Raw genomic sequence first — 12,237 nt, forward strand, 5'->3', positions numbered from 1 at the left:
TCAAAATAAGTCTTAACTATTCTCTTCAGTATGTATATACACTGTAAGTTTTAACCATTAAAAGGTGAAGATTTGTGCCCTGGAGAGCAATATTGATAGCCCGTTTTTTTAAATGCCTTTTTTTGGTTAAGGGAAGACTTTTGTTGCTGCTTCTGCAAAAGCTAATTGTATACTTCCTCAGAAAGAAAGCACTTAAAAATGAACACCCAAACAGGAGATATTATGAGTTAAGCAACTCCATGTCGCTACCTGATGTTTTAAGTTTTGTTTAGTTTTCGATGATACCGAGTAAAACTTGTTGCTAAGCTAGTTAGCTGAATATCAGATATGCACTGAAAATTCATCCTCTCTTCTTTCTTGATTTTAAGACCTGGATATTTTTTGTTCTATGTGAGTTTTTGTTTGTTCGTTTTGTAGGTTGGTTTGCTTGTTTTACTTTCACTGCTCTTATGAATCTCCGTTTTAGTAGCTACAGTGAGTCATGCAACATTCCCAATTTCCAGCTTTTTACTAGCTTCAGTCCCAGCTACTCAGTGGTGTAGGCTCAGTCCTGCAGTACACTGGGGCAAGTTCTTGCAATACATTGTGACCATGTTCAGGGAAGAGGAATTTTTTCCACTTCCTTTGTTGAGAGCTTTCCCCTGTCTAGCAGATCCCATTGTAACACTTTTACTAATTCTGTATTTCTTTTTATTTTGTTTCATCCTTTGCTTCTGAGCATATTTCATACATTTGCTTCTTCCTTTGCTGTGTTCCAGTAACCCTTGTAAAAAGTATGTATGCAGAGACATTAATGTAGCCTTTATTTAATGAGTACTTTGACTGTACACATTAAGCTCCCTCATGTTTTAAAGTTATTTCTGATTATTCTTGCTGCCGTTCGTTAAATCTTGGTGGAGTTTTTTGTGGTGGTGTGTTGTTTTATTTTTTGGGGTTTTTTTTTCCTACTGTGCCTTTCTGGTGTTTCAGTTTGGAGAACAAATGTATTGTGCCATGAGTGGTTGCAAAAATGAGTGCAAAATAGCAGATGTTTTGCAGGGAACTGATTGATCGTGTGAATCTATTCCCAAGCCGCACTGGTGCGATGAACACGTGTGCACAGACACGTTTTCTGATCATTGGGATGAGCCAGAAGACTAAGCACTGTTCTTCGTACTATTTGCCAGTTGACTTTTCAGTGAAGTTCAAGTGTTACTACCTGCAGGAGAGTCTAAATGCCCCAGCACGGTATAGTTCAAAGACATCATTAAACAGCTGATTTTGATTTGAGTACTTTTTGGATGTTAAAGGTTAGAGCTGACAGAAATACGAATCAACTCTGACTGTTGGCCTGGCAATATTCAGAAATATGTTTACACACACTGTGGTGCAGATTTTTGCAGACTTCCTCCAGGCTTTTCCTTCAGTACTACTCAGAAAATTTGGAAGTTTCTTTGTCTGTGGGGTTTTTTTGTTGTTTTGTTTTGGTTTTTTTTTAAAATTTTTTTTTTCCTCTCCCTCCCTATCACTTTTTAAAGACTTTGTTGCTTTTGGAAGATGGTAAAGGTTTTTTTTTTTTTCTTCCCTGTAAAGGAAATTGTTTTGCCAGGACCTGAGCTGTATGATGTATGCCCAAGTTCTGGTAATATGAGTCATGGCATTGAACGATACTCTCTGTAATTTTAAAAAGACATTTTGGGGACATATGGAAAATGATAGAATTTTTTGTTGGTAGAAAGATCAGGATAGAATGACTTCCACAGTGGGACATAAACCTTTATTGCTTACCATATCATGCATGACTTAAGAAGAATATTTAATATGCACAATCTGCTTCTCCGTGGTTAACTTCAGTGTTGGAAGGCACTGTAGTCCATGTCATCTCCTGGTTTGGAATGATAGCTCAATTTCACCATATGAAATGTCTGTAGAGTGCGAGACAACAAAAGAATCAGAAGTCAAACCTTGTTCTGTGCCGTTGTGTTAATGAAATGATATATTAATACCTGTTTTCGTGCCTGTAGGAAATCTGTCCAGTCTAAGTCGTCTTGGCCTGAGGTACAATAGGCTGTCAGCAATTCCGAAGTCTTTAGCAAAATGCAGTGAACTTGATGAACTGAACCTGGAGAACAACAACATTTCTACTTTACCAGAGGTGAGAATTAGAAGTAGCGGAGTGGGGAGGGAACGTTGTTTGTAAGGCATTGGTGTTTTGTAGAGGGATTGGAACATGTGAAATTATTTACTCTTGCATCATAACCCTAGTGAATACCCTTTGTTTTAATCTACGTGTGTGTGATGTGACCTGTTTCAGTTCTGTACATATCAGGTGTATCTTAACACTGAACTAATGTTGTGCAACTTCAGGCAAAAGTAGGAGCAACACATGTGCTTGTTTTTTGCTGTCCTGTCTCTTGAGAAAGACTTAAATAAGGAGTCCAGGTTCCCACCATCCAAGCTAGAGAAGTGTTTCACAGTGATTCTCTTTTGTAGAGATGAGGAAGAAATAGAAAAATTTAAAATTGGATATATATTTCCCCATCTAATTGAGGCAAGAGTGGCCTTTAAGAGAGCGGGTAAACCTTGTCACAGCTACTTGGCCTCAGGAGTCTCATTTTAATGTGGGAAAAGTGTGCTCTTGACACCAGTGCGCTATCATGTAGCAACTAATTGACACACCTTCCATCAATTACAAAAACCAAAAATTTTCATCATTTTTCAGTTTTGTATGATTTTGTGAGGATCATGGGAGAAAGGGCAAGATAAATGTGTTTTCTTGCTTTTCTTTTCATAGCTCCTGCACTTGATTGTCTTGGCCTCTCTTGCTTCAAGCTTAGTGTGGGGCCAAGGAAAGTGTCCATAGTCAGAAGTTCTGAAGCCACCTTGTCAGACTCTAAAATTAACACATTCCCTGAGCAGAATGTTTTCCTAGCTCTGGGGTGAAGAGGCAGAAGGTCTTAGTCCCCAGTGCATCTGTATGTGTTTGTATACTCCTCTACAGTTGTCTGAAATATGCCCCTCCAGACTCCAGTTTCACAGTTCTGGATAGCTAGTTGGTACAGACCATTTTTTAATACAGCTTTGATGTCTGCGGGATTTGAAACTATTTAAACTGGGTTATACCTTTAAACCTTTTTGTTTCCTTAATTTCTTGAGACTGTTTATCAGGGGAGCAGAGTGAGAGATGCTTGGCTGCATACTGTATACTTCTGGTGCCAGTAAACATTGAGAGAAAAACGTTTGACTTGAAGTATTAGTGCCTGGGAAGAATTGCTCTGATGACAAAAAAATATGATGGGATTGATTCTTATTTTGGATATTTCTTCCATTGCTTTAGAACCTTTTGAGAACCTTCAGAACCTATGAAGGATTTGGGACACAACATGGAGTTTGTATTCTGTTCTGTGTTCATGATGGTCCAAACTGCTTTCCTAAGCTGTCATCCCCAACACCTCAAGTTATAGAAATCACTAGTATAGAATGAGTTAAAATGTTATCTAAAGACGTGTGTAGGAAATTGTACATAGAAGAAAGAAAACAATGCATTTGGAGTTAGGCAAAATACCGCAACAAAGTGCAGTAAGTGGCTGCTTCAGATAAATTTCTGAACATGGCCCTGATAGACTGAAAACAGATAATTTAATAAATGTTTGGGTAAATCTATCGTTTAAGAAAATGCTGCTGAGTGAAAGCCATCAGGCTGCTTTTAAGACGAGAGCTAAGACAGCACCCCACCCAGACATGTTATGAAAGCCACTATGGTATAATTACAAAAAGCTAATGCAAGGGATTATTACTTGCTTTAACATATGTTCAGTCATAATGCAAAACTCTTTGTGCCTTCTTCACATATGTTTGCCGACAACGTGTTAACACTTAAGCTGCTACCTTGCAGAAGGTGTATAGTTTATAGTGTAATCTCTTTTAAAGTAAAACATTATGTGCTATGATACAAAAAACTGTATTTGTAGAAGAAACTTCTGAATTTCAAAACATAGCTGGAGCTGCCGACACAATGCCTAATAAATATTTTATCTTAAAAGGATGGGCTGGGAGAAGGCAGCGCTGCCACAACTCTCAGATATAAGAGCATTGTTCTCTTTGTACTGCCAAAGCTCTCTCGCTTCCCTTCAAATGTGTTTAATTACTCTAGGCTATTAGAGTGTCTTAGCTAACATATTTTTAGTATTTTCTGTATGGAAGCAGACGTCAAAAATGGCTATTTGAAATGCCAAGATCCTTTTGAAGCAATAAAGTGTGTTTGTAACAGAGCATAGTGACTGCCTAACCCTAGGACAAGGGGTATCTGTTGATTAAAGCATAGCTAGAAGCAGTATTTCCTAATCAAAGATTATGCTAGTTAACAGTTAGGTTAGATTAATACTGATCTGTAGATCCATTATTTCATCTTTAGGGGGAAAGTTGCCTCACTGATTTTTACTGAGATGCCCCCAGAATAGTATTTTTCAGTGCTTACAGTTTTAGCCATGACATCTAGATAAATCCTTGTTTAATCCTGTTTTATTTATAACAATGTTAATAATCTATTTAGAAAAGTAGTCAAAAGTACTGTTTCCTGGTGAAACAGCAAAGCCATTTTCGTAAAGCTTTTACAGTGAATACAGCACCGAAATTGCAATGCAGAAATAGTGACATTAGGAATATGGTTGGGATCATTATCTTGTTACCACTCATTCCTGATTGCAGATGTTGCATTATTTATGGTATGTAATGCCATGCATAAATCTCCAATTTCTGTAATACTTAAGGAAATAGGGCTGAATTCAACTTGGCATAGTAATAAGCAAAGGTGACACTTCAGCAGTAATTTCGATCTCGTTATTCATCCCCACGGTTCCAGCAACGTGCTTGGCACAGAACTAACAGATAAACTCTGAGATCTGCGCTGCTGAGGTTTTACGATCTAATTAGATTGAGAAGTGAAATGAGAGACTGGAATCAATGGGCAGCCATTGCTGTCCAGTTTAACTCCAGGCTTTCTGCTTTTAGTTTCTTAAGGGGGCAGGGGGGGCAAAGAAAAAGGTGTAGTAGTAACTATTTAAGAATATTTTAAAAGCAGGAGAAAAAAAATTGGAATTTCCAAACCCTTCCCTTCCTATTCTTTTTCTCTGCCCTGCCTGATTATCTGAAGCTGTTACAGCCTAAAAGGAAACTTCTACTGGATGTTCTCACTGTATGGGTTTTTATTAAAATTCTGCCCATTTGAAAAATGATGCATGTGGTTGGTACATCTCTGTGCCCCGCTCTCGACGGGGAGCAGGCATCAAACTGGCGTGAGCTGGGGCTGGGTGGCGTTGGCCAAAGCTGACACCGCTGACCGGGATGGAGCCGCTGCTGCCTGTGCCTGCCGAAGACGTAGCAATGTGTTATAAACCAAAAATTCCTTTTGGAGGAGAGAAGAGTTACAAAACCTCCTAAACTTGTGCTTTTAAATGTGATGTGTTTGCCCTTTTTTGTGTGTCTGGCAGTAGGAAGGAGAAAGAGGGAAACAAAAGGCTGACAACCGTTGTTGCTGATGGAAGTTTTATCGAATTTAACGCTGGTTTGTGTGTTGCAAGACTTATTTAGGGGATGGACCTGAGGGGAAAAAACATTTTTAATTAGACCGAGGGAAAAGAGACATATTCAAATAAATCTGTCCTAAGTTCCTGGGTGGTTTTCTTCTCTCTACAGGGTCTTTTATCCAGCCTTGTCAAACTGACTAGTTTAACACTGGCCAGGAACTGCTTCCAGTCCTATCCTGTGGGTGGCCCGTCCCAGTTCTCCACAATCTACTCTCTCAATATGGAGCACAACCGCATCAATAAAATCCCCTTTGGAATTTTCTCTAGAGCTAAAGTACTAAGTAAGCTGAACATGAAGGTGAGGCACAGAAACAAGCTACTGTGTGTAAAATCAATGAGGAGCACTGTTTGCTGCTTCATGAATTCTGGCAAACTTAATGATACAAGGAATGAATTTATAACGCTGACACTGTGCTGTCACGTATAGAAACAGTTCTGTATTAGTTAAAAAATGTACTGTCAAGATGTTGCAGATTTTTCTGTATTTTTGTTTGTTATGCTTTTGACACACTTGTTGGAGTTTGAACAGTGAAAATAAGAAAGTTGGTTGCAAAGTTCTTGTGAATATTCATGGGATAAAAGTATTTCTTGCTCCCTCGCTACTGTTCGAGTTTAGATTATAAACAAACTTTCGTGTAATACCTTTTTTGAATATATTCTTTCAAAACCTGACTTTGGAGACATGTGGCAGTAGTTGTGGAGCAAAGAAAAAGAACCTTTTAAGTCTGCTGTGTACACTTAGAGTGAAGAGAACTAGGAAAAAGAGATGATCTTTTTCTGTGAATGGGTTTATTTCAAGTTCTTAAATTAATTAAAAAAATAATGTTTGAGCAGTAGCTAAGCTCAGCTGGTCTTTTAGAATATCATTTGACACAAATGGATTCTCAATTTACATTAAGACCGTTTTTTATCACATACCCATTTGTATGACTTTTTTTTTAAGTCTTTGTGGTGTCTGGTCTATGTCAAATATTCTAGCAACATTTTGAGCAGTAAGATGTTCAGATTAATTTCATATGCTTTTTTTCTGTGTCATTAAGGTATATTTCCTTTGTGATGTGTTTGGTATTTCCCCCCCCTTTTTGGGGGGGAGTGGGTGGGTTGTTTTATTGAAGTTGGGTTAGGTTTGACTTTTAGCAAATTCCATATATTTTTAGGATTCCAGCATTGCTGATAGCACCTTTGGAAAAGTTACAGTGAATTTTATGTTCTTTTTCCTACTCTCCCTTTTATTCAGCAAAGAAAGGACAAAGAATGTTTTAACTACTGGTACACATGAAATCTTGAGAATTATATACTTCCAATTTTTCCCTTTCAGTTCATGTTAGTAACACAGAGCCAATTCTTTAACTCTAAGTTGGGGCTCCTTATTATGTTTGGAGGAATTAAAAAAAATATTTGGCCAATTCTGAACATTATATTCTTCTGATTTAATTGTCGCCTTTTTTGTTATGAAGTATTTTGTAAGCAGTTTGTTCAATCTCTCAGATGCCTTGCCAGCTTCTTGCAAGCACCGACCCTAAACGTTTGATATGTTAAATCACAGGACAATCAGCTGACCTCTCTGCCCTTGGACTTCGGGACTTGGACTAGTATGGTAGAACTGAACTTAGCGACTAATCAGCTCACAAAAATCCCTGAGGATGTATCTGGGCTTGTTTCTCTTGAGGTGAGAAGAGTATAAATGAGCAACTAAGTGAATCCCTGCATATAGGCATTCTTTACTTCAGGTTTAAGAAATATTACTGTTTGGGTCAAATAAAGCGAAGTAAATGTATGTATGCTATTTAATTAATTGTGTTGCTTCTCTTCATGGTTGTTGTCAACAGATTTTTCCAATGTTGTTTTTCAGGCTCTAGATGAGTGTCTGTGCACAAAGGGCTAAGTGCACAGATGTTTTAAACCATGCAGAAATTTTTTTCTCAACAGCAAGTTAGTGTTAGAAATGCAATGGCACTGAGCTTGGTTCGATTCCTGGAGAGACCGGCATGGAAAGAGCAGGAATCAGAAAAATGTGGTGAAATGGTCTGCAGCCAGAGGTGGCTCCATGTAGCGCTGTGAACCTTGCAGGCAGTCGAGTGGGAGTTTTCAGCCTTTGAGGGGGACAAACTCAGGTTGAAACCGTGAACTAAACCTGTTTTGTGTCCCCTAGTCCTATTTTCAAAGGTACTGTCAGCAGAGACAAACATCGTTGCCTTGGAGGGACACAAAGGTAGAGATGTGTCTTGGGGCAGTTGAGGGGATTTTGTAGCCTCTGTGACTTGCTGGGAAAAAATCTGTTAAAGCACAACAGCAAAAGGCATATTTGAAATTGCAAATTTCCAGTGTGCCTGCTGCTCTGAATAATTCATAATTTCTGTAGTTTGGGGCAAAATATGGTATATTTTTTGGATAATAGCTACTTAGTGGCCCAGTTCCCTTTAAGTTAAGGCTGTGACTGATGGGAAGTTAGCAACCTCAAACAACTGGATTTGTGGTGGCTCTGCTGGCTGCTGAAGCTGGAGAGCTGCACGGGCCTCAGAACCGTTAGCGCTATTTTCCTCTGTAATTAAAGAATCAAATACAAAGAACTATTTGGGCAATGTTTACACAAAAGTGAAGGTTCCCACAGCAGTGCTAAGTCAGCTGCATTGCATGTAGGTAGTATTTTCTGTTCCTGCCTTTGTTTCTTGATTTGCGATTAAAACATGACTATTCTTATCGTTCCGTGTATATCGTAACACATAAAGGGAGGCCACTGAAATACTGCTTGTGCTAATGCTAGGAGTTTGGCTTTTGTTAATTTTGATTTTCACTTTGATTTTAGCCTTGTTTTCTATTCTGTTCCTGACTTTGGTGTTTCCACGTTACATGAAGCTATTGAGAGTTGGGATCGGTAGAAGCCAGGCTTTTGCAACCTTGGCAGGCTTAGCAGGGAGCTATATGTGGCTGGGAGGAGGGTCCACGCTGGGGGCTCTTTCACATGCTTGTGTTTCAATGTGCATTGTTGAATAACTAGATAATACGTTGTTAAATTAGTAATTAATTACCTTAGTGCTCGTTGTATTGTTACGAGGCTTAATTACTTCTAAGGACTGCAAGACTTCTGTGGAGGAAAAAGGGCGTACTGGAGTAAACCCTGCTACTTGCTTGTGGTATAATGAATAGCTCTATTAATTGACGCTGCACATAAAGATATGTTTCTTGAACCTGGGGTATTTATAATTCAACCTCGGAGGAGAACAAGCAAAAGGGTTACACTGTAGTAGGAGTGGGTATGTGATAGGAGACCATTTGGAAAAGCCCGTGGATACCTACGCAGTGTTCTGCTTACGTGCTCTGATCTGTGTGTTTACTTGCTGCTGCTTCTGACCAAAGGGGCATAGGGAGAAGAGGAAGTATTTAGCTTTTTAAGGAGGGCTTGGCAAGCACAGCAAATAATGTAAAATGTGATTATGAGATGGCTATAAGGAAGCATAACAAAAATGATAGGGAAGTCCAGGAAGAAATTGTCTTTCTTTGCCCATTTGAAGAAATACAGTATTCTCTGGTTCTGTTCTGCATTTATTATTATGTAAAATAATATTGGAAAGAATTATGTCATAAATCTATGTATTTGTATCATTAAAGACTTAAAAAAATTATTTCAATAACTGATTTGGTTTTTTATCTTTTCAGTTTGCTTCCATAATTTAAATGTAGCCTTGGACTTCATTACTTGAAAATATGAAACGATCTGTCTTAATTTGTTCCTTACTTACTGTGTTGCTGAAATTCTATGTGTTTTTGTTTTTTTTTTTCTTGAGGTTCTTATCTTGTCAAACAATCTTCTAAAGAAACTTCCCCATGGAATTGGAAATCTACGGAAACTCCGAGAGTTAGATCTAGAAGAAAACAAACTGGAATCCTTGCCAAATGAAATAGCTTACCTCAAGGATCTGCAGGTGAAACAATAATTGGACGAGATAAACATCTTACATCTTTTATTTACTCCATGCTGATTTAATCGCAGCTAGTTTGTTGAGGGAAACTGTTTGGGACATGACATAGAACAAGAAGTTAAGAATGTTGTGCAGCTTCATCAGTTAATATTAAACAAACAAATTCTGAAGAGTTTAACAGTTTTGCCATCAGTTACAATACTGCTGCAGGATTAATCTCAATTTCAGTCGTGTTTGTGAAAGCATTTATATTTAGGCACATGTTTTACTGTGCAGTGTTTTATTTTTTACGTTTTGTGATGCCTGACTGAGGTTTGAAATGTTGCTGAAGGACAGAAATTTTTTTTGTTTAAATGCTGGAGAGTAGAACCCATCAGCTGTATGTCTTGCTACTTGCTGTCATTCAAGCAAAAGCCATTAATTTTTAAAAATGTATTTTTCCCTTAGAAATTGGTTCTGACTAATAATCAGTTGACCACCCTTCCCAGAGGTATCGGTCACCTTACCAATCTGACGCACCTTGGGCTTGGGGAGAATCTTCTCACACACCTTCCTGAGGAAATTGGTAAGATCCCTTTTTCTCGATTTATGCAGTGTGCCAGAGCCAAAGCAGTTACTGACACATAAGAAAGGCATCTGCTGTGCTCATAAGCAGAGGCCACAAAATTAATTTGAAACTTCTAAGCCTGAAGTGTGTGCCACAGGAACAGCACTAGTGTATGATCTTTGTCTTGCCAAACTGCAGTGAAACAAATATTCTAGCTTTTTTCAGCTCTGCGGAAAGCTGCCGAATACACAGTAACTTGGAATGGTGAGATTCCTTTTCTCTCCAAATTCTCCCAGAATTTATGTATTAACAATCACTCAGCTTCATAAACCTGTTCTTGGAAAGAGAAAGGAAATGCACTGGTCCTACTCTAATTCCATGGTATAGACAAAAACCTTGAGTAGGGTGTAGACAGCTGAAGCAAGTGTTTCTGCTGCTAGTCCTGCACACGCTTCTGATTATAGACCGTCATATTGTTTTTCACCTTGATAACATAAGAAAAGCAAGTGAAAAGGAGGAAACCTACAGAAAGGGATTCTTTTTGACTACTTGAGACATTCAATGTGAGTGGGAGCATCTAAAACTGAGTGCCAGTGTTTCTTTTATAGTTAGTCCCAAGCATATATGCCCAGAGCATGATTCTGAGCACTTAAATTAAAATCTTAAAGTTAGAGCTTATTATGGAGGGAAAAAAAAAAGGATGCGACAAGCTACACAGAGCAGAATGTGGTCAGAAGCAGTGATCTGCAGATGGGGAAGGCATGTCTGTATCTCCCAGCATCTTTAGTGAAGAGCCATTACAGATTCTGCTCATCTTGCAGTGTGCCTCAGCATGAGAAGAGCCTAAAAGAGTCTAAATCTGGAGGTTTGTAATTTATTTCATAAGTTAGTGGAGATAGTTTGGATGCTGTGGAAATGAGCTATGGAATTAAAATCTGTAAACACACTTGAAATACTATTGTAGGAGTACAGTTTGGTTATTAAATCTGGTTGTTTTAACAGATTAGAGAATAGTTAACTATTTTCAGATGTGACTGGTGCATCAGTGATGCAGTCAGCTATTTCTCACTGTTTCTCCTACAGCCTTTCCTTTTTGTTGATTTTCCATACCTTAAGCCTTGGCTACTGCTTTCTCTTGTGAAAGGTTAGATAGTCTTTTCAGGGTGTTGTGGTTATCTTAGATTGGAAAATGGGGAATGTTTTGAGGAGGACTTGTACAGTTGGAGTATATTTCAAAGCGATGGATTAATTTTGATATTTAATTGCTGTGGAGGAATGGAAGACTTAAGAAAGAAGAAATTACTCTTTCTCCAGTTTCTAGTTGATCTGTATTGTAGTATCTGTAGCAGAGGCAAGTGTTAAAATTTGAATTTGGAGGAAAAAAACCACAAACACAGGTTTGTTTCATTTAATACAATCATTGCTGTGTAGACATCTTTTCTGCTTTCTTCCTGTGGTGCAGTTACAGTTTCAGGGTTTTAATATATGGGTTCTAATAACATAAAAGAGATGGCATCAATATTTGTAAAGAGATAATAGAGACTGTAGGTATAAATATCTTCTGGGTCCTTTTAGCTAGATGGCTGTTCAGTGTTCCCTACGACTGCAACGCACATGGTTGAACAGTTACAGTGAAGTCCTTCTTGGTTCTCTTATTCAGTTGTTATTTAAAGGAGATGTAGTAATGGATATTTTTACAGCAAAACTAAAGCAAATTGGTTCTTGCTTAGGCACCAGTAAGCAGAAAACTTGCTGTGCTTGAAGATAGGAGTTTGTGTGAGTCACAGGCTCAAGTAGTAAAGTGTCTTCAAGTGGATGTACAGCTTCTGTCTAAAAGTTAGAAACTGCACTTACCAAAAAAATACTACTTTGTATTATTTTATTTTTACCAGGTACACTGGAGAATCTGGAAGAACTGTATTTGAATGACAACCCCAATCTACACAGCCTTCCCTTTGAGCTGGCTCTTTGCAGCAAACTGTCAATAATGAGTATTGAGAACTGCCCACTCAGCCACCTTCCACCTCAAATTGTTGCAGGAGGACCCTCCTTCATCATTCAGTTCCTAAAAATGCAGGGACCGTATCGTGCCATGGTCTGATGCTAATCGGATTGTCCAATACACTGTACAAAATACAAACTGCATTAATGTTGTAATTGTCTGTATATGTATATATAATATAATATATGTGGTTTATATTATATT

At 38.2% G+C, this 12,237-nt stretch overlaps 1 protein-coding gene across 2 annotated transcripts in view; it reads left to right on the top strand.

Annotated features, from left to right (window-relative positions):
* The window catches only part of SHOC2 (soc-2 suppressor of clear homolog (C. elegans)), a 36,300-nt gene extending 24,130 nt beyond the window's left edge, over positions 1–12,170 (top strand). For both annotated transcript variants that reach the window (XM_009867080.1, XM_009867081.1), the window contains 6 exons: positions 2,004–2,134; positions 5,674–5,862; positions 7,111–7,233; positions 9,350–9,487; positions 9,932–10,049; positions 11,924–12,170. In XM_009867080.1, coding sequence (XP_009865382.1) covers positions 2,004–2,134; positions 5,674–5,862; positions 7,111–7,233; positions 9,350–9,487; positions 9,932–10,049; positions 11,924–12,132 — 908 coding nt within the window. In that variant the 3' untranslated portion in view covers positions 12,133–12,170. The remainder of the gene's footprint in view (positions 1–2,003; positions 2,135–5,673; positions 5,863–7,110; positions 7,234–9,349; positions 9,488–9,931; positions 10,050–11,923) is intronic.
* The last annotated feature ends 67 nt before the right edge of the window (positions 12,171–12,237 follow it).

Source organism: Apaloderma vittatum, unplaced genomic scaffold (genome assembly GCF_000703405.1).
Source record: "Apaloderma vittatum isolate BGI_N311 unplaced genomic scaffold, ASM70340v1 scaffold11843, whole genome shotgun sequence".
NCBI classification, from domain to species: Eukaryota; Metazoa; Chordata; class Aves; order Trogoniformes; family Trogonidae; genus Apaloderma; species Apaloderma vittatum.